At 51.1% G+C, this 27,153-nt stretch overlaps 3 protein-coding genes across 14 annotated transcripts in view; 1 reads left to right on the forward strand and 2 right to left on the reverse strand.

Annotated features, from left to right (window-relative positions):
- Positions 1-10,725, reverse strand: part of LOC122377642 (MAP7 domain-containing protein 1-like) — a 46,445-nt gene extending 35,720 nt beyond the window's left edge. For 8 of the 12 annotated variants that reach the window (XM_043357914.1, XM_043357913.1, XM_043357921.1 and 5 more), the window contains exon 1: positions 7,182-7,357. In XM_043357914.1, the coding sequence (XP_043213849.1) occupies positions 7,182-7,323 (142 nt within the window). In that variant the 5' untranslated portion in view covers positions 7,324-7,357. Of the gene's footprint in view, positions 1-7,181; positions 7,358-10,525 lie in introns of those variants that run through there. The other 4 variants (XM_043357912.1, XM_043357916.1, XM_043357919.1 and 1 more) reach the window with 4 other exon arrangements.
- A 322-nt stretch (positions 10,726-11,047) lies between these two features.
- On the forward strand, positions 11,048-13,345 carry LOC122377643. The gene is made up of 2 exons (XM_043357922.1): positions 11,048-11,075; positions 11,333-13,345. Exon 2 carries the CDS (start codon positions 11,433-11,435, stop codon positions 12,735-12,737), a length of 1,305 nt encoding a protein of 434 aa, XP_043213857.1. The 5' UTR covers positions 11,048-11,075; positions 11,333-11,432; the 3' UTR covers positions 12,738-13,345.
- A 1,211-nt stretch (positions 13,346-14,556) lies between these two features.
- The window catches only part of LOC122377644, a 34,796-nt gene continuing 22,199 nt past the window's right edge, over positions 14,557-27,153 (reverse strand). Inside the window, exons 6-8 of the mRNA XM_043357923.1 lie at positions 24,476-24,782; positions 23,822-23,943; positions 14,557-16,299 (exon numbers count right to left, since the gene is read on the reverse strand). Coding sequence (XP_043213858.1) covers positions 16,165-16,299; positions 23,822-23,943; positions 24,476-24,782 — 564 coding nt within the window. The 3' untranslated portion in view covers positions 14,557-16,164. The remainder of the gene's footprint in view (positions 16,300-23,821; positions 23,944-24,475; positions 24,783-27,153) is intronic.

A 27,153-nucleotide genomic window follows, 5' to 3' on the forward strand; every position in this document is an offset into this window, starting at 1 on the left:
AACTGGCGCGAGACATGGACGAGACGAGGACGAGACGAGGCCGTCGGCCGTCACTGGTGAGCGCGGGCCAACTTCCGGGCCGTGGTCTGACGCGGAGTGACGGATGTTCCATCAAACTCGCCGAAACGGGCGCTCCACCAAGGTCGCTGCCGCTATTACGGCGCCCAGCCGCTATCGGGCAGGCCGATAATCTATCAGACTTCCCACGTATCATCAGCGCGGCTCCCACAGTGTGGACGAGCCTCGGCCGCCGCCAGCCAGGTTACTGAACCGATCCGCCGGAACGCCCCAAACCAAGACACTGCCCATCCGCTGGATATGGTGGCGTTTGGGGTTTCAGGGCACCCCGGACTGCAAATGTCGCCGGCACCCATAACCTGTAACCATCCGCTGGAAGTTGGGACTTCACCTACCCTCTGACATTCGTCCTGGAATTCTGCTGTTTTCTTCCATCGCACTTTCCACACACCTTCCCCATGCGAGAGGAACAGTTACAAGTTGGTCTTTGATCAGAACCAGCCGAGCGGGCGTCCGGTGGACCGCGATCCGCTCGAACCTGGATTCCCGATCCGCGCGACCCGCTCGCTCGGATGAGAGTTGATCGACGGGAGGTCAGCAGTGTTGGCCTGGATTCCTAGCGTCCTCGACCGCCGATCGGTGGTACTGGTGTGGTGGGGTTTAGGTCTTTGGTGAGCCTTTTTTAAGGGGTGGGCCAAGAAGGAAATAAGTTCAAAAGAGCAGACACTGAATTTGGAGGGACAAAGACGCACGACTACAGCAACGAGTATTGCTTTAATTATTCCGTGGGAACATACTCCGAATGTCACAGACGCAAAAACTTATGCCACTTTCATACAACATAGAGCAGTTAACTGACCCACGTCCCATCGATCCAGATTTCGCGAGCAACTCTGCAACTTTTTCAGCCGCAACAAATGTCACATGCCAACACAGCCCGGCAGTTTCGTCAGCTCAGAAGGCTCACATGTTTCGACTGTTGTTTTATACATTGCTTTGACCAATACTCCCTCCCCGTCCGACAAAAGCAAGCCAAGCACCAATCGAACCGTGCGTCAGTTGACAGTTTTAACTGCCCAATATCCTGCGTCGGAGGTGCTTCGTGGCGAGCCCCGCAGAACAATCGATCGGACTCCGCCCTCGCCGGGTAAACACAAACCAGGCACGAAATGAGCCGACTGACCACACCTCCACGGGGGTGCCGGGGCAGCCGTCAGCCCTAGTCACAACACAAATAGCGACTGGGCGATATTTGTGCCGGTCTTGGCATCAGCGCATAGTTTAATCGGGAGTCAGACATCCGAACTGTCGTTCCTGCATCACCCAACCATATCGGTCCTGAAGCCAACAGCCTCTCCAGTCTCCACTCACAAGCAAGACCAAAGTGACCGCTAGTGAGCGGCATTCCATGGTCAGTGCGGTCACCTGACGTCCCGGTAATGATACACCAGACGGACACCGGACTGGAGCCGCTCTTCGAACCGGTGAGGGACGATTGGTGGCGACAGCGCCCACAGTGGCCAGAGCACAGAGGAAGCGATGGGAGAAGGCAGTGATATCTGCAGCCGACTGGCAGCGATGTAGCCATGCTGAATGGCTGGCAGCCACCTGAGTCTCACAGCACCATCACTTGTTTGCTCGCTGATTAGCGGCAGCATTCAGACATGGGAGTCAGTTTACGACGGGAGTTTCCCAGATCTACAGCTAAAGAATACCCTGTCACTGAAAAGCCATGGACGTCATCAATGACCTTCACGCAACACCCCAAGGTCATCATTAGCCGGGATCTCCCGAATAATGGCAACTATGGAGACTTTTGTCCCCCGGGTCGAACTTAGTTCCAGCTTCTATGCCGGGGTCATTTGGCGAACGAGCACCTTGCACCATTTGTCTCCGAGTGCCAGGCGGCCCCTGCTGCTGGCGGCGCAGTAGCTCAGGCGGGGGCGGCAGCGGCGGCGGTGGCGGCGGCGGGGGCGGCGGCTAGTCGACCAGCGACAGACGACATTGGAACGTGGACCCAGCGACCTACAAGCAGGGCGACGACCAAGGACCAGAGGCCAGGATATATGACGAAATAAGGGAAGGAGAGCACCATCCGAGGACGGAATCTGCAAGACAGCTGCGCCGACTGAGCCTCGGCCCTACTAGGCCTATACAAAATAAACCCATGGGCGACCCCATACGATATCTCCCTCGGCAGATCTTAATTCAAGCCTGAGCCTATCGGAGAGTCAGTCACCCATTAGTAAATCCTTTGGTGAATATATGTTGCTGATGATCTCATCTGGCACGTCATCCGCCATCAACACAGAGCACACTGTCCGATCAACCCCAGCCCGTCCGATTCAACATTTAACCCGATGCATCATCCACTCGATGCGGCTAATCACTGCTGGTTTCAATCCTCTCCACCACAGGAATAAATCACCCCCACCATCGTCAACGGTGCCATCGCTTCCACCGCTACCACCGTCTCCATCGCGCGCCTCTCTCCAACGCGGCCGCACCCTTTCACAGCGGCGTCCGTGACAGGTCGCAGTGGGCCGGCTAATCGATGTGGCTCCTCTGACCCGCCGGTAGCGTGGCACGACGCCCACCCGCCGGCTGACCTTGCATCGCCCCGGGGGATACGTCATCGGGCACGAGTGGGACAGAGGCGGGGCTCCGGGGCTCGACGGCTGAGGCGGCGGGAGGACGTCGGGGAGAAGGAAGGGTGAGAGATAAGGAAGGGAGGGATAGGGAGAGAGAGGGAGGAAGAGAGATATAGGAGGGAGGGAAGAATGAAAGGGAAAGAAATATAGAGGGAGAAAAAAGGTGAAGGGGATTGAAGAAAGAATGGGATTGATATGAGGATTGAGGAGAGAAGTGAAAAGATTAAGAGAAGAGATTAGGAGAGTAGAGATAAGAGAAAAACAGCAAGACGAAAGGACGTGGACAAAGATAGAGAATGACACAGACAGAGGAGAGGAGAACAGACAAAAGAGGAAAACAGAGGAGAGAGCAGAGGAGAGAGAGAGCATGCCCGAGCGGCGGAGGACCACGGGGAGGGCGGCGGTAACGGTACCAGACGGTAGCGGAGCCGCTCGCTCGCTCAGCCGACGGCCCACGGAAGGCCGACGTCCGGCCGACGCGCGCGGCGCCGGGACCGGAGGTTCCGTTACCGGAGTGTTCACGGATGACGGCCTTCACCGCCGCGTCACCAACAGCCACCGGCCCAGCTGAGCGGAGGGTGATACGTCGGACCGCCAAGGGCCGTCTACTTCGAGCTGGTCTTGGTGTGCCACCATGTCAGGTGACAAGGTGGTGTGGCGAACTGGCTAGAGCGAGATCGCTGGATGTGATAGGTGATGACTGATGAGTGATGTGATAGGTGACTGGAGGGCTGAGTGAAGAATCATGCAAAACGTAGACCACAGAGGCAAGATGGGCGCAATAAGACGCCACGGATGGCTAAGATGCATCGGGGCGGTGCACAGTCAGAGCGGCCACAGGTGAACAGATATATGGGCCTCTGAACAGCTGACCAAACAAACCGCCCCGTCAGAGGTCCTCCCCCCGGAGAGCATCCCCGTGACGTCACCAGCACCAGGGCACGTGGCGCCTCGTGATGCAGGCTGAGTCAACGTAGTTGATGGTACTCAATCGGCACCAACTGCATTCCCATCAACTTTCGGCTGCATACTCTGCGTCGTACGAGCTCCAGGTGCCTGCCAGCTGCTGCGGGTTAGCTCTTTGTTTTAATCGGTTGGTACTCTTGGCACAGAGCGCGGCCACGTGATTGGCACTCACCGCCTATCGTCACTCTTTCCTCCTCCTCCTCCCTCTCTCCAGCACACGTGCGGTGGGGTGCAGACCGAAACCCAACCTGCCCAGTCAGCGAAAGTTGCGCACTACCGCTACAATTCCTCCTTACTCCGCGACAGTTACAGACGTGTCACCAAGAGCTGCACCAGATAATTCGGCGAGCCGGGCCGGGCCGGCCGCGTCAGAAACCGATTATTCAGCGCTCGCTGTTTATGAATGAGGCTCAGAGGAGTATCCTGTGACACACGGCACGTGGGAAAGGCTGGGGACCCTCGGTCTGGGGTGGTCTGGGCTACTGATGCAATCATGCGGAGATCACAAGGATGGATGAGAGCACCTACGAAGTATAAATTTATCGATTTATTCTGGTGTCATCAAAGTGAATATCTGATATCAGCCATTCCAGCAGCTACTCACCCTTTACCTCCTTCTACCTACTCACTGACCAACTACCAAAATGCGTCGGTACTTCCACCTTCATGCACGGTGACTATAAATACGGTGCCCTCATGAGCCTCATCCATATCCTCTCAGCCATTCCACTGAGTCCAGTGCCACTCCGGCCGACGTTGGGCCTCAGCGGCGCCGGTCAACACCACGCTGGCCGTCGAGCGGTCCCACGCTACCGCCGCCGGCATGACAGCGCAGTCCGCGTCTGTGAGCCGTCATGGCAACCCGGCCGGCCGCCAGTCATCGACCAGAACGGCCGCTGCAGCTCGCTCTCGCGTCCAGGAAGCTCGAGGCTGGACTGAGTGTGGACGAGCTGAGCTCTAGGACAGATAAAGTGTGGAAGAAATGACTGACCGGCAGGGGATGACGCCTGCCGAAGGGCTGCGATGGAAGCGATGGAGAAGTGGCCGAATCAGCTATATCATATGCATCTTTCATCTTTGTCACATAAATCTCTGCCGTCCCTGCCACAATCTCCGTCGCCTCTATCACCTCTATTACACTTCTCTGCCGTCTGTTACACCTGTCAGGCACTTTGCTATCTCTGCCGCCTCTGTGACGCCTCTGTGACAGCCTTTGTGATCTCCTCTGTCATTTATCCCACAACTGTCACACGATTCTCTATTCTCTACCACCACTGCCGCTCCGAGACGTCAAGGAGGACTGAGAGGGAGTGGAGGGGGCGTCATCAGGCACGCACCGCAGTACAGCCCGGCACGCACCACAGGTCAGGGCGTCGTCCTAGCCGCAAAGAAAAACACACGCCATCGAGACGTGGCAATGATACACAAACACGAGACAATCTATCTATTCAATTACATCATGACTGATGCACTGAACTGGACCGCAGCAGGTCGTAAGAAAATAGACTGGTAGAGACGGCCTTAAATCAATGCCACAGCTGGCTAGAACGGCACCTCTTTCATCGAGCTCGGACAATCATCCTGGGCAGTGCCAGGCCGAACGGCTACGCTGAACAGAATAGACCATGCAGTAATGAGCGATCGTGTTCGGACGGTGTGCTGAATAACCGGTCACGGGCAGGTCGCATGGTTCGCTCGCCACTGCGGTCAAACACACCGACAGGCGACAGCCTACCCACAATCACCGGTACGACTTTGAAACTCGCCTTGAATTTGGCGAACGTTACAGAGGCGTACCCACTACCCATGCGTCATCATGAGTCTGTGAAAGAAATGTCTGACATCATCGGGGGGCACTCTCGGTCCGAGACCTTCCAGGCGTTGCAAACGACAAGACCAACAAACCGGCCATAGAGGCGAGCTCCCGGCGAGAAGGTGCGACTGACACTGGGGCTCAAAGTCCTGTGTACACGGCTGACAGCGACCAGCGGACCATTATCGGCGTCTGGCGCGCCGCCCGCGTCCCAGCAGGTCCGGCCACCGCGATAAGCTCGACGGGATCGGGCGGGCCACGTCATCGCGGCACGGACTCACAGGAATGGCCGGTAGACAGCGGCGGGCCTGTGCCGCCGCGCAGAACCGGGTACGGTACAGAGGGCAGGGCGTCTGGCAGTCGCGCAGGATAGGTCATGGAACAGACCGCCAGATAGCCGGAAACACATGAGGGTAGAGCGCCCGAACAGCCACGCAGAGCAGGCCATGGCACACAGGACAGACAAGCTGTGGCGTCATTGGTCTGCCCCTCCCCCACAGAGGTTGGGAAAGGCTTCGGTTGAGAGGTGCGGGCCAAAGTCTAGCTGAGTCATAACACACAGAAGTTACTCAGACTTACGAAACTGATAGCAATTGAGCCCTGCCGAGTGGCGTGCGACTTTCACTGGTTTCCGCCAAAGTACGGCAATGTCGCAGTTGGCTGAGTGTGGCCTAACTCCGTTCACCTTTGGACATGACCCAGAAGCCTTCCACTCTCCGCGAAACCTCTCAGCGTTCGTGCACGTCAGCTCTGCAGATAAAACCGCGAGTGCATCACCGCAGCTTCAGGAAGCGAGGTTTCTTGGGCCCAAAATCACGGAATGCCACTCCGAGCCATGTTGCAATCAGCTGACTCATTTAAACAACCAATCCAAAGAAATTGAAGCAAGTGGCTGCAAGCAAGCACACCAACATTGAACAGGCATCCCAACAGGAAATTCTTGCAGAGCTGCCGTCCCGTCGTCCCATGCAGAACATTTTACACCGTCGACTGGAACCCGGCTACGGTCTGTCCAGTTTTAGCACCGTGTAACTGCCACTTTGGTGAGCCATAGTCCGTGTCTTTTGACACGAACTGCCCATGGCGTCTCATTTGAGCCACGTTTGGCTCCGGGACAGCAGGCGTGACACGACATAATTCTGGCGATTGAATTCCTTCGAAACGTCAACCACACCTGAGTCGGGGTCACATGACCAGACCCGAAAAAAGACCGGAAGGTCGCCCGTCAAAAAGGACCAGCCGGCAAACTGTGAATATGCACTGAGACTAGGGCAAGGCCTTCTGTCAGACGAAAATACGCTGAATAGCTCAGGGAGTCAGGCTTGATGGTCAAAGTACGGGGTTGAAAAAACTTGTTATTATTACTCGAAGGAGCCGGAACCAAACTGAGCTGCGCCTTTGTTGACGTAACGAAAATCCCCCTATCACAACACCACATCTATACCCAAAGTTTAACAAAGTTCGTAACAAAAATCACACCTATCACAGCACCACAAATATACCCACAGTTCAGCAACGATGCCGCACGTCAATCATTCGTCTGACTATTGTCTGTCATTAAAACACATTGCACACCTACCCTTCTCCACACCAAGGCACCAGACAATACCATAGCAGCCTACGCAATGCACACAATACGCCCGCGAGCCGGATATGCCTGCCGCCCGGCGCCGCCGCCCCCTCCGCCCCTCCGCGTAAGCTAGGGGCGGGAGGCGGCCGCCAGGGTCACTGACCATTGTGTGAGGTCACTCCATGTCCGTTCTCCGACCAGTACCGTCCGCTGCCGCTCTGCTCCGCTGCTACACCCGCGTCGGCACCAACAGCGGTGTCGGCGCGGTACTCGTTCACCGCACTCACTTCCACCGAGCACGGCATCGCACCGGGCTCCGCCACCGACAGCGCCCCACCTCCGACTGACGACAGCGACGGCGGCGCCGGCCGACCGCGCTACCGGCCCCGCGCGCAGCGCAGCGCGACCGGGGAGAAACCAGTGGAAGCCGCCACTCGGAAGAGGCGCACTTTGACATGATGCAAGCGGAACCGATGATAATGAGAGGGATGACGCATAACCAGCGGATGTCAGCGATTCGTGCCAATCAGTGCAGGAACGAATACAACGAACCTCGAACGAAAAGGAATAGCAAAAGTCCCTCCGATGAACCAATTTGCGTCTTCAAAGCTATTCCACGTGACGAATTTCCTTCTCTCCGTGCCACTTCATGACATACCTCATTTGACAACGCCATGTGCATGGAGTACCTCTAAAAACACAACCAGTAATGCCACCACCCACCCCCGTTTACCACTGTCAGCCAGTGCCACACCTGTTCGGTGGAGACAGCTCACGGAGGAGCAGTGACACGGCACCTCCGTCCTCCGTCACCGGGGGTCAGCCAGCCGTCCTGGCGGGCGCCGCGCCAGGCCCGACCGATGACGGCGCCGCTTCCGGTCAGCGGGTAGCGTGCAACGCTGGACCGACGGAGCGCAGCGATCGCGAAGGTCGGGCGGGGCACGGCGTCGTGCCAGCCGCGCCGGCGCCGACGGGGCGGGACCGGCAGCGCGACCGCACCTGGAGCGAGGTGACGACGGGCGGAAGGAACCGGACGATAGACGCGCGGTGGGCGGGCAGCGACGGACGCAGGAAGATGGCCGATGGACCCACGTGCGGAGACACACGAAGGCCAGGTGTCGACGGACGATCAAGAGTCACGGATGGACGCTGGATACCGACGAAAAACAGACGAAGAAGAGAAGCGTGGAAACATCTCTGTCAAGTGGTCGACACACGAGCGCCCAAAAGCGTGATGTTCAATAATCACAAGGACACTCCAGATGCCGAGTGTTGCGCTCTGTCCAGAGAAGAAAGCACGTCAAGAACGGAAAACACGCGTGGGCCGTGGAGGCGAGGTCAATAAAGTCACGAGAGGTCGAATATTAAAAAGAAGCGACGGCGCGGGAAACTTCAAGTCATGCGATCCGGTTATTCCAACACACCAACTTGACAGCAACTAGTCACAGCCTGGCAATCAACTGTGATACCAATACCAGGGACGTCCCAATGTTACCACTTCTTTCAGAATGTATTCCAATATCTTTATCCCAAACAGCAGCAGTAGACCCCAGTTACCAGTAGTGAGAACAGTGATAAGATGTCAGCAGTTCAGAGCAGTTAAGAGCAGCTCCAGCAGATCCTAGCCATAAACAGCAGCAGAAGACTCCAATTGGAGTGAACAGCAGAAATATGGACCCTGGCAGCAAAAAAGTGGCAAACCCCAGCAGCAATGAAATAGCAAAAGAAGGAGGATAGGTCCTCTGAAGTAAATATCAGAAGACCCTAGCAATAAACATCAGCAAAGACAATGGTGGTTGACAACAGCAGAAACCCCTGCCACTCGCCAGTGAGCACTAACAATACATGGTTGGTGCCCAACACAGTAGAACAATGTAATGTAGATTTGAATTGCAGAGAACAACAACAAGAGATACTGGCAGTAATAAACTCTAGCAGTCCACAGAACAGAAAACCCTTGTAGCAGCCCACAACTGAGGGATGAGGCAGCCAGCTGTTCAGTGTGTTACACTAAGCAGCCTGGTAAATATAAATGGTTTCACCTGTACTAATCAATGACATAATATGTAGCAATTGTCCATGAAAACAGGTCTCAAACATTATCAACTCAAATGACTTTCATACATAAGCACCCTATGCAGCATAAGCAAGGAAAGTGGGGTACAGCAGAAAAACAAAGTGACATCACTCCATGACTTTAACACAAATCACAACTGATAAGTGATAACTGTAGCATATATTTGATATATCCCTACCTGATTTCCATGAAAAGTATTTCAACAATTCTCATAATAGACATGAGCAAGGGCACCTTGAGAAAATGCACTGGTCAGCATAAATAAGAAGCAGCATAGGGTGCCCGCCTGGATTGCAGATTAGGGCACCATTTCCATCATTAGCTGCTCTGCTTCCAGCTTCTACCAAATGTGAGCTGAACATGTTGCATGGAACTTCTAAATTTAAGCAGGATTCAACTTAAATACTTAGAAATGAAATGCATCACCTCCCTCAAAGATGTTTCATTAAGTTTTATGAAAATTATGCATATAATGATAGCACAACAATAATGAATAAGTGAGAAAGAATAAGCACCAACATTTTAGTTTTGACTTTGTGTTGTCAAGCAAAAGAAAAATAACTATGCATCTTACAACTAAGTTTGCTGGCTGATGTCAGCTGATTTGCTGCTTATGAAGATGAAACAACTCATTCCTGTTTGTGTTAAACAGAAAATTCCTGGATAAGAACTGCAAATTTGCTCTAACCCTAAAGCATCTCAAATAAGTAAAGTAGCTTGTAGAATTATGAAAGCCTCTGAAATTTTCAGCTCAAGGTGCATCTTACAGCTCAGTGTGCATCTTACAGCTCAAGGTGTCTGCTTTTTTTGTTAAAAATCCACAGGTAAAATTTTGAACATTTACTTTGCAATTATTTAAATAATTTTTGCTTCAAACAACTTAACAATTCTACATGCTGATACTATAATAACTAGCCGGGCCAGCCCAGGGCTCAGGACTGAGAGGACACAAAACTGAAATCTATGATAAAAATTATAATGCACAGTTTAAACAAGCAATAAAATTTCAGGTTTCCTTTAGGGATAAATAGATATTTCTTGTCACTCAGCTTGGCTTATACTGACAAAACAAAACCACATAATTGAAAGATCAAATTATCCGCAATTCGGACATAGCCATTCATCAGACTGAGGAAAGTAAGAAACCCAAAAGCATCTGCTTTTCAATAAAAATATCATAAGCATTCAAAAACTAAAGAAGTTGTAGCTACACATTCTAAAAGCATAACAATTAGTGGAAAATGCCATAAAAAGTAGCTTGACAAGCGAAACAAAGTGCGTCGGGATCGTCACAAATATATAACTAGTGTCCCCGGCTCCTTCAGGACATGTAGGAGAAAAATGATGGACGCTTTGCAATATGAAAAGATAAGTGAAAGTTTAAGGTACTTGAGAACTCCCCTTTAGGACAAAAAACGCCGGAAACTTACCGGTGTTTTGCAGGGGATCCACGGGAGGTGCCATCGGATCAGCCATGTTTGTCAGCTTGGCAGTGCGGAATCATGAGATGTTACGGTCATATGAATTTTGAATAATTTCCCTGAACGAGCGGATTCTCTTTGGTGTTATCACTCGCAAGACGGTTGTTAATATCCTCAGGAATATAATTAGCCAGCTGCCGAGAAATTATCACCATCCAAACAAATAACCCAAGGGCACGCAGCGGAGACTGCTGGCACGTTGAGGTCTTGATGCGCCTTTGAATTATTATCATTAATTCATTTGAATTCGCAATTGCAATGTTCACTCCATTTTAATTATACAGTTGGTTGGAAAAAAAGATACATAAGTCTTTCGGTAAAAGAATAACAAAATTCAGGTATGTCTTTGACACAAAATTTTTATTTACCTACGGCATCTTTTTTCCAATAAGATGGGTTATTCTGACGCGTTTGTGACATTTGGTTTGTTGACATTCATGTTATGTCTATTTGGTTGCTAAGCGTTTTATTATTATTTTTTCGTACGGAGTTACAGACTGTGTGCATTTTTCATGAGTCCATAATTACGGAGTAGGTGGACGGACGAATACTAAGGCTTAAGGAAACTCAAACTCAACTTAAGCAAGGATCTTGGCTTAGGTAGTCAATTTTGCTCTTAGTTCAAGTTGTAGTGCAAGTGGTTGTAGTGCTCTCAGTGGCAATTTTACCTTTTCACTAGTTTGGTTTTTGTGCTTGGCTGTTATTTTATGTCAGACCCTGATGTGTTTTTGTTTAATCACTGGGGCTTACTTACAGAGCATACAAGTCATATGAGGCTGCTGCACTGGCACTGCATGACAATGAAGCTGCAACAAGCTTTCATGCTAAACTGAAACTTGAACAGTGAACTGAAATCATGATCTCTGAGCTACCAATTGAGCTGCAGGAGAAGATTGTTGGCTACCTACAGGGGCTTGACCTAGTGGTGGCTGGTCAGGTATGTGAGCTGTGGCACCAGCTCGCCTCCACCTTCTGCCGACACGTAGTTCAGGATGAGGTACCTGATGATGTCCTGGAGGAGCTGCGCGCCGAACTGGTGCCAGACGCAGTGGAGGGCGAGCTGGACACTGAGAGTGCTGACCACCGCTGGATGGAGCTGTACCACCGCTGGCTGCAGTCGCAGCTGCGCTCCCAGGCGCCGTGGCGCGTCACCTACACGCACAACTTCCCGTTCACTGTGCAGGCGCTGCTGGGCGACGGCCGGCGGCTGTTCGTAGCCGACTCGGAGGGCGTGCTGACAGTGCTGGAGCGCGGCGCGCGCGACGCCCAGCAGCACCGGCTCTACCTGCACGACGGCCATATCAACCAGGTGGCGGCCGTGTGGCAGCACCGGCTGCTGGTCGTCACCGGCGCCGACACGCATTTCATCCGCGCCGGCGCGCAGCCGCGCCTGCTTATGTGCACGGAGAGTATGACCGGCCAGCGGCGCGTCAGCGTGCACCGCGACCAGCTGGCGGCGCTCAAGGACGTCTACCAGCGCACCTGCATCACCGTCTACCGGGTGAGCGCCGACGAGCGCTGGGCGCGCCTGCAGCCGCTCTACGACGTGCGCTGCGCGGACGCCGCCTTCCAGTGGAGTCTGTGGGCGGGAAGGCTGATCTGCTTTCTGCGCACCGGCGAGCTGTGTGTGTGGGACCAGGCGCGCGCCGCTTGGACCAGTCACCCGGAGATGTACAGCGAGCTGCGCTACGAGAATCCCGCCTGGGTGGTGCGTGACACAGTGCTCTGCTCGACGCTGATGCAGCGTCAGATGATGGGCTATTGGCACCTGGACCGTGGACTGACCTACTGGCTGCAGGGCCGTGTCGACCAGCCGCTGACCCGCGTACAGCCGGCGCTCGGGGAGAACATCCTGTGTCTGTGCGCGCGCCGCTCGCTGGTCGTCGCCGGCACGCAGTCTGGCAAGCTGCTGTTCTTCCACTCTGGGGTGCGGGGCGGCCGGGACCCGCTGGTGAAGAGCCGGCAGACCGCCGAGCCGGACACCCACTCCGATGTGAACCTCACAACGCCCGTCTGTGTCATCGAGCTGGGGTTCAACTCCATCGAGCGCATCGCACTGGGCTTCTCCGACCGAGTGCTGCATGTGTTCGTCAAGTCGAGAAAGAACATGGTGGAGTATATTGAGGTAGCAATGCGGCCAGAGCTGCTGAGGCATAGCTAGTGGGAGTGGCGAAACTCCAGACTGGACTGGCGAGCATAGGTTACCTCTGGACGAGTTACGTGCTGTGGGGAAGGCGAGGGATAATGTGGGTGACACACTGGTTCTGAGAATCAGACGTGTGTGATGTGATAAGTGCTAGGTATTGCGTGAAGCTGCCTTGAGTGAAGTGCTTTATATCACTAATGGCGAAGCTGTCGAAGTGTCCCAGAAAATCCTGTCTTGGATTGTTGTCTTTCTGCGTGGAATTTTATGTGATGGATGCTGTGTATGCGCTGCTGGTCAGTCGGGAGTGCTGGTCAATAGCTGTGGGCTGTGCTTTATCGACTCACGTGGGACTCGGATGGTTAACTGGATTGTCATGAGGGAAAAACCAAGTCGATTATTGTCCCTATGCGACTGTTCGCTGCTTGATATATTGTCTAATGATTTCTTTTTCCGTCCCGGAAAAGTTTGCTGGGTGTCTGTGTTGATCGGGAGTGATTGCTTAGTTTTGTAACTAAATCGGTTTGGAATGAGTCTTTATTTGAGTTGTGCATCCGTCAATATGGCTTTTTGTATCCAGTTTATTAGTCATCGTAACGATGATAATACATATGCGTTGGGTTTCACGAAGGTTCTTACGGTGGTTGTATCAGAAACTTCACTCAATTCATGCCGCCTTTCTCAGACATCGAAATGATCCAGCTTTTGTGTTCCACTGTCACATGAGGTCTGTTTCGCAGCTGTTTCATAACTGGTTTTGGCTCCTAGCCCCGTGCTCCTTTGATATACCCGCTTTTTTCGCACAGTGCACAGTTGGCGCCGGTCTATCGGTTGCCGCTGTATGTATAGGGACGGCCACTGATGATGTGCAGCTGTGCCGTGTCCTCCGTCTGAGGTTGGGCGTCACGCCAGCTTTACAAGCTCGCCGCAGCGCACGGGATTGACGCCTCTCTACGGATCATGTGAGTAGCTTGTATCCGAACTGCAAACGGATCGGCCCTCGATATTTACGCGCAGTCGGGCGCCTGGCTTGTTTATGATGAAAGTGAAGCTTTTTGAGTTCATGGGGAAGGTTAGCCGTTGGTACTTTTATCGCATTTCACACGGCATTAACTGGGGAGGCACAGTAAGCAATCAGGATTGCGCTTCAGCACCCATGCCGTCTTCCACCCACCACTGAATTGCTTGCCTGCCATCGCCAAAACGTTGTTGACGGAAGCAGCGCCACCTACCTAAACTACCTTACAATTTTCTCCGCTAGGTGTGCTATTCGGGTCAGCTATGCGTTCTCGTCCTTTGCCTCGTGGGTCGTGATCAGTCTGATCAGTTTGGCTCATATTCTGCTCTAGATTGACATTGTAAGATAACTGCACAATTTTTAAGATAGTACGAACCCTCAAAGACTGCATAAGTGGATGTGGGTGGGTGGATTCTCTCTTGGCTTCCTGATCCATAGCGATTTTCTTATTCGCTGTATTACGGGTTTTCTTGTGACTGACATTTCCTTACAGGGCCTTAAAAAGTAGTTGTCTTTCTTAGACACCTGTCGTAGTCATGATGCCTAAAACCTAAAAAGTGCTGCTTCTTTAGCGATGTCTTGTCAGCACCTACCTAGATAGCCGTTGTCCGTGATTGTGTGTAACTAAGCGTTTCAAGAATGATATCTATGTATGCCTACGCTCTTTGCTGAATGCCTGAGTCTTCAAAAAGTTGCTGCAATTTTTAGCTCACATACAGCTGTGATTCTTTTCTCGAGCTATGTTCGTACCGGGTCCAAATGCCTCCTTCAATCGATGTGTGTGCTCCTGGTCTCCCGCAAAGCGCTCAAAGGCCCTGATCTCTTGCCGATGTTTCGCTATTGCAAAAAAAGGATGGCGAAAAAGATACATCAACATTCACGCTATCACTAACACCACAGGTATAAAACAAGCCCATAAACAAACACTCTCTCACGGCACCGCTCGTGCTCATCATCAACAATAGCCAACTCTAAATGCCTTGGGCCTAATGCGACGCCAGCTGGTGACACACGCTACGAGAACAGCTACACATACTGGCACTGTGTCGTGTCTCACACTATGCGTATCACATATCTGAGATGTTCTCCATCTGACCGCCGGACACTGCACGTCATAACTCAATGGCGTCATCAATGCCTTCACGATACCGGCCGTATGCAGACAAGCCCAGCAAGCACACACTGTGCAGTTTACTTATGTTCGGTGGTGCGGTGCAACAGTTATGACATTCGCCAAGCTGTATATCCAACAGCAAAACGCATCCCACTCTGATATCCCACGTCGTTCGCTTGTCTTTGGTCAGGTGACGTCACGTACATATAGTGCAGTGATGTCACACGAGTGAAATGGCACCAGCAAAACCCACCCGCGAGCCTGTCCCATGCCTTATCAAAACCGAGAGCTTAAACGATGCCTAACACCACACCACCAGCCTACATACTCATTACTCAAGCATGACCGCTGACACACATCAATTAAATGCCGAGATACCTTGCCTGAAGAAGTGTAGCCATTTGACTAGACCCGTCCACATTCGCCCTTCCCTTGCTTCTGGCAAATGCCCGTAGCCCAATTTAGACTCAATCACTAGAAAAATGTTCGCCTCTTGTGGAGTGTGTAAACACTAAACAGTAAAGCCACACCAGTCCTTTTTCACAACTTGGTAGGCGTAACCCGTGACGGGGACCTTATTCTCCTCCATAAACAGAATCCAGACTGGTTATAAGGACTCGTGGTACCTTTTTGGGCACGATTCGGTTTTAGGGGCATTGAGTCATCCCAGCCTGATGAGATGTCTGTAACCCGTCGGCCCTGGCGCGGGATCCAGCCATCCTTCCGACATTGGCTGCCTCAGTTGACACTTCGCTCGAATGAGATGAGACCGCGGTAACACAGTATCAAATGCATCCACCAAGCCCGTGACGACCCAACGAACGAAAACACACACATAACATGTCGCTATCCTCATTTCAGACGATGTAAACTGAGGAAATGATCATAAAAATGATATACGGAACATAGGACCGTACGAAGTTGCAGGTTGACTGTATGCCTTACGTTGATCGTGTGCTCACATAATTCTCCCACAATGCTTCAGCTCGTCGCAGCAATGGCACCGCATTGACGTATCCCTTTCCAGTCGTCACCGAATCGTCACCGTAAGCATCATTTGATGTCACTGCGGTACCAGCAGCTGCCATTTGATCACTTCCTTCCATCTACGTCACACGACTACTGTCAACCCAAAACGTTTCTACATGTCCAGTATGACTTCACTACGTCACCAGGATTCCGTCGTAACGGTACCAGAGTTCTGCACTAGGACCGTGACGTCACCATAGTTCTGTTATAACGTCACCAGAGTTCCATCACATCACTGGAGATCCGCCGTGACGGCAGTGCCGCTCTGCGTCCCTGTGACGTCACTATAGTGCCGTTCTAACGTCGTAGACGATGGTAGGCTCCTGACCAGAGCGGCTCGGGTAGTGGGTGCGCGCACGAGCGATCACAGAGGCAGCGTCGTTGCCCATCCGGTTCCGCTGCTTGTGACTGAAGCTCAGCTGTGGGACAGATGGACAGGTGTCAGATATATACAGTTGTTAGATGCCCATTGCGTTAGATAATCACACGTTCAGACGTAAATCAGATGCATCTAACACAGTCGGTCTGCTGAACTGTCACACCGTGTCATATATTGTTAGATGTCAGATGTTACTGATATGCTGTACCTACTCGGTAGACTGACGAGTGATGCTATGTCCTTAAATTGCTTTCCCTCGTGAGAAAGAATACGTGCTGGGCGCTAGTTGATTGATGATTCATTGGGTTTCCTTTCCTTCTTACAGAGACTACCTGTCCGTGCATCATAACCTCGAGTTTACCGGAAGAAATTCCAGGAAATAATGGCGATATACGTTCACATTGGTCACAATTCGGCTGATTGTTGACAGTCGAGTGTGAAAGACGTAGGGCGTTCATCAATCATCAGGTACAGTATATCTAAAAAGTATGTCCCCTGGTTTGGCTCTCCCACAGGGGGCGAATCGGTAACTTGGCTGAATCCCAGTTGCGGCACCCGGCCGCCAGGGTCGCTGCCGCGCGAGCGGCCTTGACCGCTCGCATGTCATTGGCAGTTCGGTCCCTCCCCATCTATACCGAGGTGGGGAGGGGAGAAGAGGGGAAGAGAGGGGGAGGGAGCGGCATCCGCTCGGCACTGGGCGATACCTGGCTGACCCCGCGCTCCCTCGCTGACCTTTGTCCTGCCCTCAGGCGAAGACCGACTTCCTGGCCTGTAGCGGCCCAGCGGAAAACCGAGCTCGCGGGGCGCGACTCCATTGGCCCAATCTTATAAATGGAATGCTGTCGTATTCACGGCATTAGATAATATTAATAGTGACACCAGCAGTGGATGTGGTAAAATACAGTCCAAAACAAACGAAAGCACACGATTTGTGCATAATGCGCCCTCCCATTCAAATAAGCCCGACCACTTCGATAGATGGTGTAGTTTCTTAGGGCGTAAAAGATGCAAAGCACTACCGATTATTTTTTTTTTAGCTCGGCCACTGGGACCGACAATATACAACTGACTGAAATGCATGAAAACCATTTTGTATTTAGGTAATAGCCATTTTCTGCACCCAAACTTTAGCCAGTGACGCCCTGTCCATTCTAAAGCGTTTATAAGATTGGTCCCAGCACCCGATTTTATATGAGGAAGTCGTTTAAAAAGCATCTGATTTCTAACGAATTTATTATTATGGCCACTTTTACAGGACGTCTATAGAGCTTTGACTTTTACATTTCTTCCTCGTTCAGGAGAAACGCTTTAACCCTCACCGGACCTTCAGGTTTTCTGAATACCGAGGGGGCGTTGGGGGTTGGAAGTGAGGAAACAAGCCCCTTCGCCGATTCGCCCCTAATTGAGCTAGAGCCTCACGAAAGAAACGATCGTGTGCGTCGTTACGAAATGCAGCGATTGGTCTCCGATTTAAGGACCAGGGTCAGCCGATGACTTCGGAGGTCAGGTCAAGTGGCCCAAGGCACAGGTTCGGTTTTTGGTAAATAACTTCGCTAAAAATGATCGCAGATCCGCGATTTTAGCAGCATCGTGCTTGTCTAGCTCAGGCGTGTCGAATGGTATGCCTTTTCTTCGGGTGAGATCAACTTAACCCTCGCCCGTATAGAGGGGGGAGGGGGGTCGAACGGACCCCCCCTCCCTCGGTTTTTCGCGAATAACTCGCGTAAAAAGCGGCCGATCGCGACGAAACTTTCAGTACCCTCGCGTTGTTCAATTTTACACCCACCCTGAAACTGTCAAGACCCTGACCTTAATGACCTTTGACCTGCGACCTACTTCTCGAGACCATGTTTGGCCGGAATCGCGATTCGGCGTATGTCGGCTCGCATTAGCGGCGCGTTTGCAGTCTTTTCGTGGTTTTAAGCATTCAAACATGGGATATGATGTTGCTTCCATGCATTAGGGTGGGTGTCAAGGTCACCGGAAAGTCAGGTCAGGTCATTGACCTTTGATGACCTCGGTTCACTTTTTCGAGTTTTACATGATTATAGGCCAGTTGTAGGAGCTGAATTCGAATTTAGCAGCCATATGAACATTTACGAAGTAGTTTTGGTGCTCTCGTAACATGCTGCGAAGCTGTTAGAGGCGGTTGCCATCTACTACGAATACCCTTACTGATTGACCTGACCTGACCTGACCCGACCTGGCCTAAATGCATGAAGACATCATCTGTGATCAAAACTAACATGATATTCGTGATCAGCACCCCGAAAACCCCATAGCAGCCACGCTTTACGACTTTGTAACAGGTCCCGATTTTCCCGACTTTTGGGTCATTGACCTGACCTGGAAAGTCAACCGATGACCTAGTACCTTAAAATTGGGTATCATCGACTTCCTCTCGTCACGGCTAACACGCTCGTTTTTTCCGCGAAGCTCTAGCTCGATCAGGGGCGAAACGGTAAGGGGGGGGGGTCCAACGGACCCTTATTTATTTATTTATTTATTCAAGTGATCACCAACAGGGCGGACCCCCACTGACAGGCTAAGTCAAACTAACACTATACGTTTGCGGCTGGAAAAACACCAATACGGGCGAGAGTTAAGGTGTTAACCTCGGGTCAAGGTCAGGTCACAGCCCGTCAGGTCACGAAGCTGGTCAAAGGAGGTCATATTGCATATCGATCGATTCGGCAGGTCTTTTCATGTCCATTAGTGGCTTTATTGACTCGGTAGCTTTAGTTGATCGGGAGTTATTGACGAAAAACTGATAGCCTTAGTTACGTGATAAATGACGTCACCCAAGATCAAGAAAGCAAAATTGAAGCATCAGACCTTGCAAGGAGCGTATGAAATCACGATTCCGTGTGCTTGAGAATTTGAGATAGTTGTATATCATTTCCGGACCAAACTAGCAATTTCCATATTCCCCTGACTTTTAATGGTGAGAGACCGACCTGATCTCAGGCGACCCTTCAGAAAATCCGAGATATACATTTATACAAGTTGTGAGACCTCTCGATCATACTATAAGATCCTGTAAGTTTCATCTTCCTATGAAAGCTCTGCACTGAGGGTGTTGCGAAGTTGGGAAAATTTTAGGACTGTGCACAAAGTCCTAAAATGTTCATTTTAGGACAGTTTAGGACAGTTTCACACAGTTCATTTTAGGACTGCTCATTTATGACGTCATAGATCAGTGACCTGACTTGACTTAAAAATGCGGTTGGCGTAAAAAAATCCGACTTATCAAATCCCGACTAAAAAAAATCGACTTATAATCCGGTTAATCAAATCCCGACCATTTTTTTACCTGGCCATTAATGTTCTAGCCTTACAGGTGATTGTTTGAACGCGGAAGATGCTGAATCTTGGTTAACCCCATACTTATAGTATGATAAAGAACGTCAGTGTTAGACAGTTAATCAACAATTTTATTTAGGATAGTTTAATTCAAGTGGGTATAATCCGACTTCACAATTTACTAGGAGGGTTTTGCAGCGCTATTAGTTCGGCATGTAATTATAAATCATTGCTAATTTCGATCCGGATATCGTTATTCAATGCTGGCCTTTGCGTCCTCAGAAAAGTTGTTTATAGTCATGAAGGCTTGCATTGACCCATACTTTCCATTTTTCAGCACCATTATTCGCCGTAGCTGACCAGGTGTTTTTCTTCAGCTCTCCCCTGAATCCTTTGGCTTAGACCTGGCGTATCACCCGTGCATCGCAAGACGCACCTACCACACACAAGTTCATGATCCCCACGAACCCACATCATCGTCCGTTCGCTTGGTGTGTGACCCCTTGACCTTTGGCCGCGACAACTGCCAGCTTGCTGGAGCACCCCTCCCTACACGCGCTGCCCCGCCCGCTCCCCTCCCTCTCTCCCTCCCCCCCCCCCCGGTCGTGTCACGAAGGTTCGGGCTTACGCTACTACCGGCCGCTGCGCAGCTGTCACCGAGCGCTTGGGAATGTGTGGTCTGGTGCGGATTCAGCCAACTATCGGCTCGCGACACCAGCGCCACGTAGTGGCGACGGTACATTCTTTTTAGACATACTGTACACCAGACTTGTGACAGCTCAAGAAAAAAGTGAGCTCGCTCAGCTCAACTCCGTTTTATCCGCTCCCGCTCAGCTCCCGCTCAGTTTAACACGGCTCAGCTCAGCTCACGCTCCGCTCAAACCGGCTGTGCTCCGCTCACGCTCAGCTCAGCTCAGCTCAGTTTCCGCTCAGCTCAGCTCAGCTCAGTTTCCGCTCAGCTCAGCTCAGCTCAGCTTCCGCTCAGCTCAGCTCAGCTCAGTTTCCGCTCAGCTCAGCTCAGCTCAGTTTCCGCTCAGCTCAGTTTCCGCTCAGCTCAGCTCAGTTTCCGCTCAGCTCAGCTCAGTTTCCGCTCAGCTCAGCTCAGTTTCCGCTCAGCTCAGCTCAGTTCCCGTTCAGCTCAGCTCAGTTTCCGCTCAATTCAGCTTAGCTCAGTTTCCGCTCAGTTAAATTCACGCTTGGATCCTTCAGTCGTTCTTTTTAAATCGGACATGCTTAACCCTCGCCCGTATAGGGGGGGGGGGGGTCGAACGGACCCCCTCTGTTTTTCGCGAATAACTCGCGTAAAAAGCGGCCGATCGCGACGAAACTTTCAGTACCCTCGCGATAATCAATTTTACACCTATCCTGAAAATTTCATGACCCTGACCCTAATGACCTTTGACCTGTGACCTACTTTTCGAGACCATGTTTGGCCGGAATCGCGATTCGGCGTATGTCGGCTCGCATTAGCCGCGCGTTAGCAGTCTTTTTGTGGTTTCAAGTGTTCAAACATGGGATATGATGTTGCTCCCATGCATTAGGGTGGGTGTCAAGGTCACCGGAAGGTCAGGTCAGGTCATTGACCTTTGATGACCTCGGTTCACTTTTTCGAGTTTTACATGTTTCTAGGCTAGTTTTTGGAGCTGAATTCGAATTTAGCAACCATTTGAACATTTACGAAGCAGTTTTGGTGCCTTCGTAACATGTTACGAAGCTGTCAGAGGCTACTACGAATACCCGGCAAAATCCTTACTGGTTGACCTGACCTGACCCGACCTGGCCTCAATGCATAAAGACATCATCAGTGATCATAACTAACATGATATTCGTGATCAGCACCCCGAAAAACCCCATAGCAGCCACGTTTTACGACGTTCTAACAGGTCCCGATTTTCCCGACTTTTGGGTCATTGACCTGACCTGGAAGGTCAACCGATAACCTAGGACCTTAAAATTGGGTATCATCGGCTTCCTCTCGTCGCGGGCAGCACGCTCGTTTTTTCCGCGAAGCTCTAGCTCGATCAGGGACGAAACGGCAAGGGGGGGTCCAACGGACCCCCGCCCCCTTATACGTTCGCGGCTGGAAAAACACCAATACGGGCGAGGGTTAAAAAACAGACCAACTCTTGGCGCATAAGTAAGTCTCCTCTAACAAGGAGCGAGGCAACTTACACAATGGGCAAAAGAGATAAGCTCATTAAGACCTTGAGACTTTGCGAGTCGTGCGTCTACTTGGACTCAGACTATAGTTACATGAAATGGACTGTTCTTGGCAGTGTTATCACATGTTATCAGAGTGTGCACCCGCGATGTTAACATAACATATAAGTTCAAAATATACGAACGAAAAAAGTCTGGACGAAAAAGTTTACAGACGAAAAAAATGTACAGACGAAAAAATGCCAGACGAAGAAAAGTCGGACGAAAATCTGCTAGACGAAAAAAACGCCATGGAATCATCTCAACTAGGCGGTGTTTCACGGCCGAGAGCTGCGCCCACGCCGCCATCCGCTCTTGGCACCCTGCCAGGAGCTGACGTTACATTTTGGGGTAGTGTTGGAACTTGGAGATAAGAGTTTGTTTATATCTCCATGGAAACCCCATTTGACACGTGTGATAGCAGCGTGCTGTTATCAGTGAAACCTTGAGTGAAACCAAACACCACCCTGATCTCAACCAAGGCAATGTCAACACAATTAGAATTCATAGTCGGCATGTGAATAAGGGAGCTTTTCCCATATTATGGACATCAGAAGGTGAGAGTTCCAGTTAGCGCCTCTGCCCCCAGCCCCACCCCACTTTCAATAGGATATGGTTGCTTAGCCCACATTCAACCAACGAAGAGGAACATTATTTGCTAATTCCTAATTTTAAATATTTTATGCAGAGGTAAGAACCCTTATCGATAAAATTGATTTAAATAACTGCTTAAATAACAAAGTGAAGAATGCTGAATTGTACATTGCGGAGCAGAGTGTCAAGGCGAAGCATCAAAGCCTGACAGTAGGTATTCATCTTGCAGTCAGACTTGAAACTTGAGACTGGCTGTATTAGCCTGTAAATTGGCCAAGACCCTGGTCTTCCAATTTCCATGCAATATGGATGAAATAAATTAAGCTTGATTAGTGATTAATATTGATTTCTTTAGAGTTTTGATATTTTTAAGTGCGATCACGAAGGCATTGTAATTGCTCACTCCATAGCTAGCTCATAGCTGAAGCATCAAATCCTGAGTTAATTTCCAAGCATGAACTGAAAAGAATTAGAACAAGATCAGCTCAGCTCAGCTAAATCAGCTCAGCTCAATCAGCTCAGCTCAGCTCGCTCAGCTCAGCTCAGCTCAGCTCAATCAGCTCAGCTCAGCTCAGCTCAATCAGCTCAGCTCAGCTCAATCAGCTCAGCTCAGCTCAGCTCAGCTCAGCTCGCTCAGCTCAATCAGCTCAGCTCAGCTCAGCTCAGCTCAGCTCAGCTCAGCTCAGCTCAGCTCAGCTCAGCTCAGCTCAAGCTCATTCAGCTCAGCTCAGCTCAAGCTCATTCAGCTCAGCTCAGACAGCAGCTCAGCTCAATGCATTACTGAGCCGGCTCAGCTCACAGCTCAACAATTTGGCAAAATGTTGAGCCGGCTCATGAGCTGAGCTGATTTTTGAGCCGGCTCAACTGAGCTGATCACAAGTCTGCTGTACACCTATATGCAAAGTACGACTACAACATGGCTTAGAATGGACAAGAATAACCGCAACAGAGAGCTGAGTACGATGCGGCCGCTCAGTCCTTCCAAACACGATACATATAAAATATTGTAAATAATGGGCAGTGATGCAACCGAGTCTCTCTTTGTTCCAAATAACGAGCAATTTTCCTCCTACCGTGCAGTGTACAGTTCTTTGTAATCACAGCGAGCACGAAGTAATCTGGGCTAACAAAGTTAAAGGTCGACCGCTCCGGTAAGTTTCCTCTAATTGTTAGCGGAGGCTAACTTTAGGATGAGTTTGCAATTGCGCATCACATGTGCAGGTAACCTTATTACGCATTTATCTTGGGACCACACCGTCTTCACACGCTATTAACTTATAATGGAAGCGGGATGATGTTCCCATACACCGACGGCATGTAGGAAATATTTCACAAGTTTTGTCCCTGCAAACGTAGCAGGCATGAACCGACTTCTCATTGCACCACATTATTGGTTAGTATCCCAGTTGGCCCGCAGCCTAAGAGACCTTTCAACCGGTCAGTGGCTCCCCAATGCCCGTATTTACCGGGTGTTGGCTGGAGTCCTGCAGTTTGCCCTTGTTCTTGTTCCTCATCCAGGATGGCAGACTGCGGGTCCTCATTTCCTCGTCCAGCAGCATGAGGTCCACTCGGTCGGGACTCACTTCTCCTGTGAAAAACAAACGGCCGTTTGGTATGTGAGGCTGAGCACGTTCGGTGCGTTGTCTCAGCAGTCACGTCTACTAAAAACAAGTGTTAAGGACAAAATTAAACGCTCTATTCGTTTCGGCCTCACGAATCGCCAGATACGCTTATCAACTCGGGTCCGGTCTGACTTATTTGAGTGTCGCCCGATTCTAACGTCCCCCCTGAGCCATTGCGACTCGCCACTAGAGTTACTGACGACAGCGTCAGACCCGATATAAATGTCACTGATCGGCGACCGCCGGCTCGCAGGGCTGTTAGCGTCGCCCCGTATCTCAATCGGCTAGCCCGCTGCGCCAAAGGAAAGAAACGGCTTATCGGTCATGGCCACATCGAAGGGCAATGTTGTCAATTTGAAGTCCATCGGCCCCAGTGAATGGGACCGTCTTAGAAATGATGGCCTCTATTTCCCGCTTTCTGATGGCTTCTCTCCCCTCTCCCTCTCTCCATCTCCCTTCCTCCCTCCCTTCCTCCGTTCTCCCTCTCTCTCCTCTCACCCGCGCTGGGAGCACACGGCCCGACATCGGCAGCCGAGGCGGCCGCGTAGAACTGCTGCAGTCGTTTCTGTTTGGACGGCAGCGTCCGGTACGCGGCTGTCGTATCGTGCACCTCTGCCTGCGCAGAGGCGGTCGCGGAGGCGGCGGGCTCGCCCAGTGGTCGTCGTTTCTCCAGGGTCGGGCTGTATCCGGAGATGTAGACGACGTTGTCGGTCCACCGCGGGGAGTCCTTGGGCCGACCGCCACTCGGCTCCAGAGGAGGAGGGATGTTGTGAGACTTGACCGTCAGCGGCGGCACAGTTGGCGGCTGAAACAGCAGACAGGTCTGTCACAACTCAGTCACAACGCAGATGGTGCGGATTGAGGGAGATACAGGGACGTTTCGTAACTCGTGTGAGTGATGCATGAAGAGTACCAGGCGGCGAGAAGGTATAAAAACAGCAAACGCACAGCTGGAAAGCGTGTTTGATTGAGTCGCAGGCGCCGAACAGTACGATGTCTGCAGTCTTCGCGTAAGTGATAAGCGCCGCAGAGGAGGCTTTTAGCGCCTACCTCTAACATCTGCAACGCACAAACACATTTTACCCTGGGCAGGCCACTAAATGTGAACGTGATTTTCCTCTCGTTGGCTGTCAGTCGCGCTGACAGGCTCCGCAGCGCCGGTGAACCTCGCACAGGGGAGCGGTGAAGAAAAAAGGAAGCCATCCAGCGAGGAACACGTCAAGGCCATTGCATGCCAGCTGCGCTCGAAGCGTTTTGCTACTGGTCGATAATGCAATTATGAGAGCCGATATTCTCATTTCCGAACTGGCAGCAAACATAATAAAAAGAGGAAAATAGATATCGTGGATAGTGTGCCTATAAATGAATAACTGTGTTATCAGCTAAATGAAGAGCAGGGTAAATTTGAGCTAGAGGTGTGCGGTAAATGACAACGGACGCAGGCGGCGACCTGATCGGTTCGGTACACCCAGATCGGTTCGGTGTACCCAGTTATTACCCAGATCGAAGTTCGGTACACCCATCGATCTGAAGAGTCGATAGGTATAGCCTTCATTGATGCATGTGAGTCCTGGAATGCCGAATGGAAAGCGCAATTTAGCTAAGAACACAGAATGAAGTGCTGACTGTCGAGTGCTACTGCTTATATCTTTTGTAAATCAGCCTACGCAATGACATTATCGAACCAGAAAACCATGAAGTGTGCCGCGCTTTTGAGAAGACAGGTATGAACGCATGAAGATTATTCGTTGTTTTATTTTTGTAATCAATAGGTAGCCATTGCAATTAATTCGAGAGTTACCATGAAATTCAAGCCGACTGTGCTTTATGCTGAATGTCTTCGAAAGCGCTCCATTAACTCGGATATACCTATGTGGTACTGGTAGGCAACTCCAATCTAAGGTTTCGAAAAGTTTCTCATGCGCATATTATATCTAGTTATTGTCAATGACCGGCATGATCCGCGTGAAAGTTACATAATATTGATTCAACAAGTATGTACATTGGTTGATGAGCGTAAAGCGCATCAATACCAGCCGTAATCATGAGCGGGTGAACGCGGTCACGTTGGCCGCGCGACTGTATTCTTTTACGTTGCTATCCCTAGATGGCGGTAGTGGTAAACGCCTGCAGTTAGACTGTGCCGCAATGCCCGAGACTGGCTGGGGGCCGTGTAAGCTGCTGCGTTTCGCTTTGCTTTGTCGTAAAAAAGTTTAACAGGAGTAAATTTCGATAGCTCCACATCATCAAACAAGCATGATGCGATATTAATTTTGCCCGAAGCTGAAGAGCTGTGCCTAGAAGAAGGCAGGTAAACGGACCCCGCCACAATGCTAGCTAAATAAAAACTACATATCAAAATGCTGCTGAAGATTTACGTAAGACTCCTAGTATTTACTGAAGGAGAAAATGGCCACCGTGTTTCCCCACTGACCAGGTGGTGGACGGACGATATCAATATTACGCCACGCCCCGGTCCGACCATCGATCCGTCTTCATCAAACTGCAACACGGCCGGCCGCGGACGCGCTGGGGTGTGGACATAGCGATAGCCCTGCAGACGGATATGGTGGACAGTGTGGACGCTCGCCCCCGCGCAGCTGCGGTGTAAGCCCCCCCCCCGCTGGTGGGCGGGTCTGTCTCCGGAGGATCTGTCCTGCTCCCCCGTACACAGGTCGTGCGATATTAGATTACACGGCGACGTCCGCGCAGAATTGCCTGTCCCGGGAGTAGCCAGGCTAATTCGGTTAGCAGATGTAACGCGATTACCGGAGAAAGTTTGGATCGTGTATCTTCCGCGCGGCTGCCAGGGATGCGCGCAGGTATTGGCGGCGGTGCGTCTTTTTTGTGCCTCTCGCGTCGCGGCGGAATTGGCTGGGGAGCTCTGGTAATTGCAGCTCTGTGGCAGGTGCACACGAGAGTTGGATTCCGCACTGGGAGACGAAAATAACCCCGGGCAAGTTTAGCCAGAAATTGCAGCGGGTCACTATTTTATTAATCGCATAAACAAGTTTGGCCACTTAGATTTCTATCATAATTTATGAACAGGACAATCATTATTACAATAAAATAATTACCTACCCTTGACTTATCTATCGCTGCATCTGCATCTTCAATCTTCAAAATAACCAACAAGTTACAGGAAAGTAGTCTCACTAGTCACTCCATGCTTGAAA

Source organism: Amphibalanus amphitrite, unplaced genomic scaffold (genome assembly GCF_019059575.1).
Source record: "Amphibalanus amphitrite isolate SeventyFive unplaced genomic scaffold, NRLGWU_Aamphi_draft 000048F_arrow, whole genome shotgun sequence".
Lineage (NCBI taxonomy): Eukaryota > Metazoa > Arthropoda > Thecostraca > Balanomorpha > Balanidae > Amphibalanus > Amphibalanus amphitrite.

Excerpts from the sequence above, each read along its gene's own strand:
- LOC122377643 (XM_043357922.1), top strand. The coding sequence starts at position 11,433 with ATGATCTCTGAGCTACCAATTGAGCTGCAGGAGAAGATTGTTGGCTAC.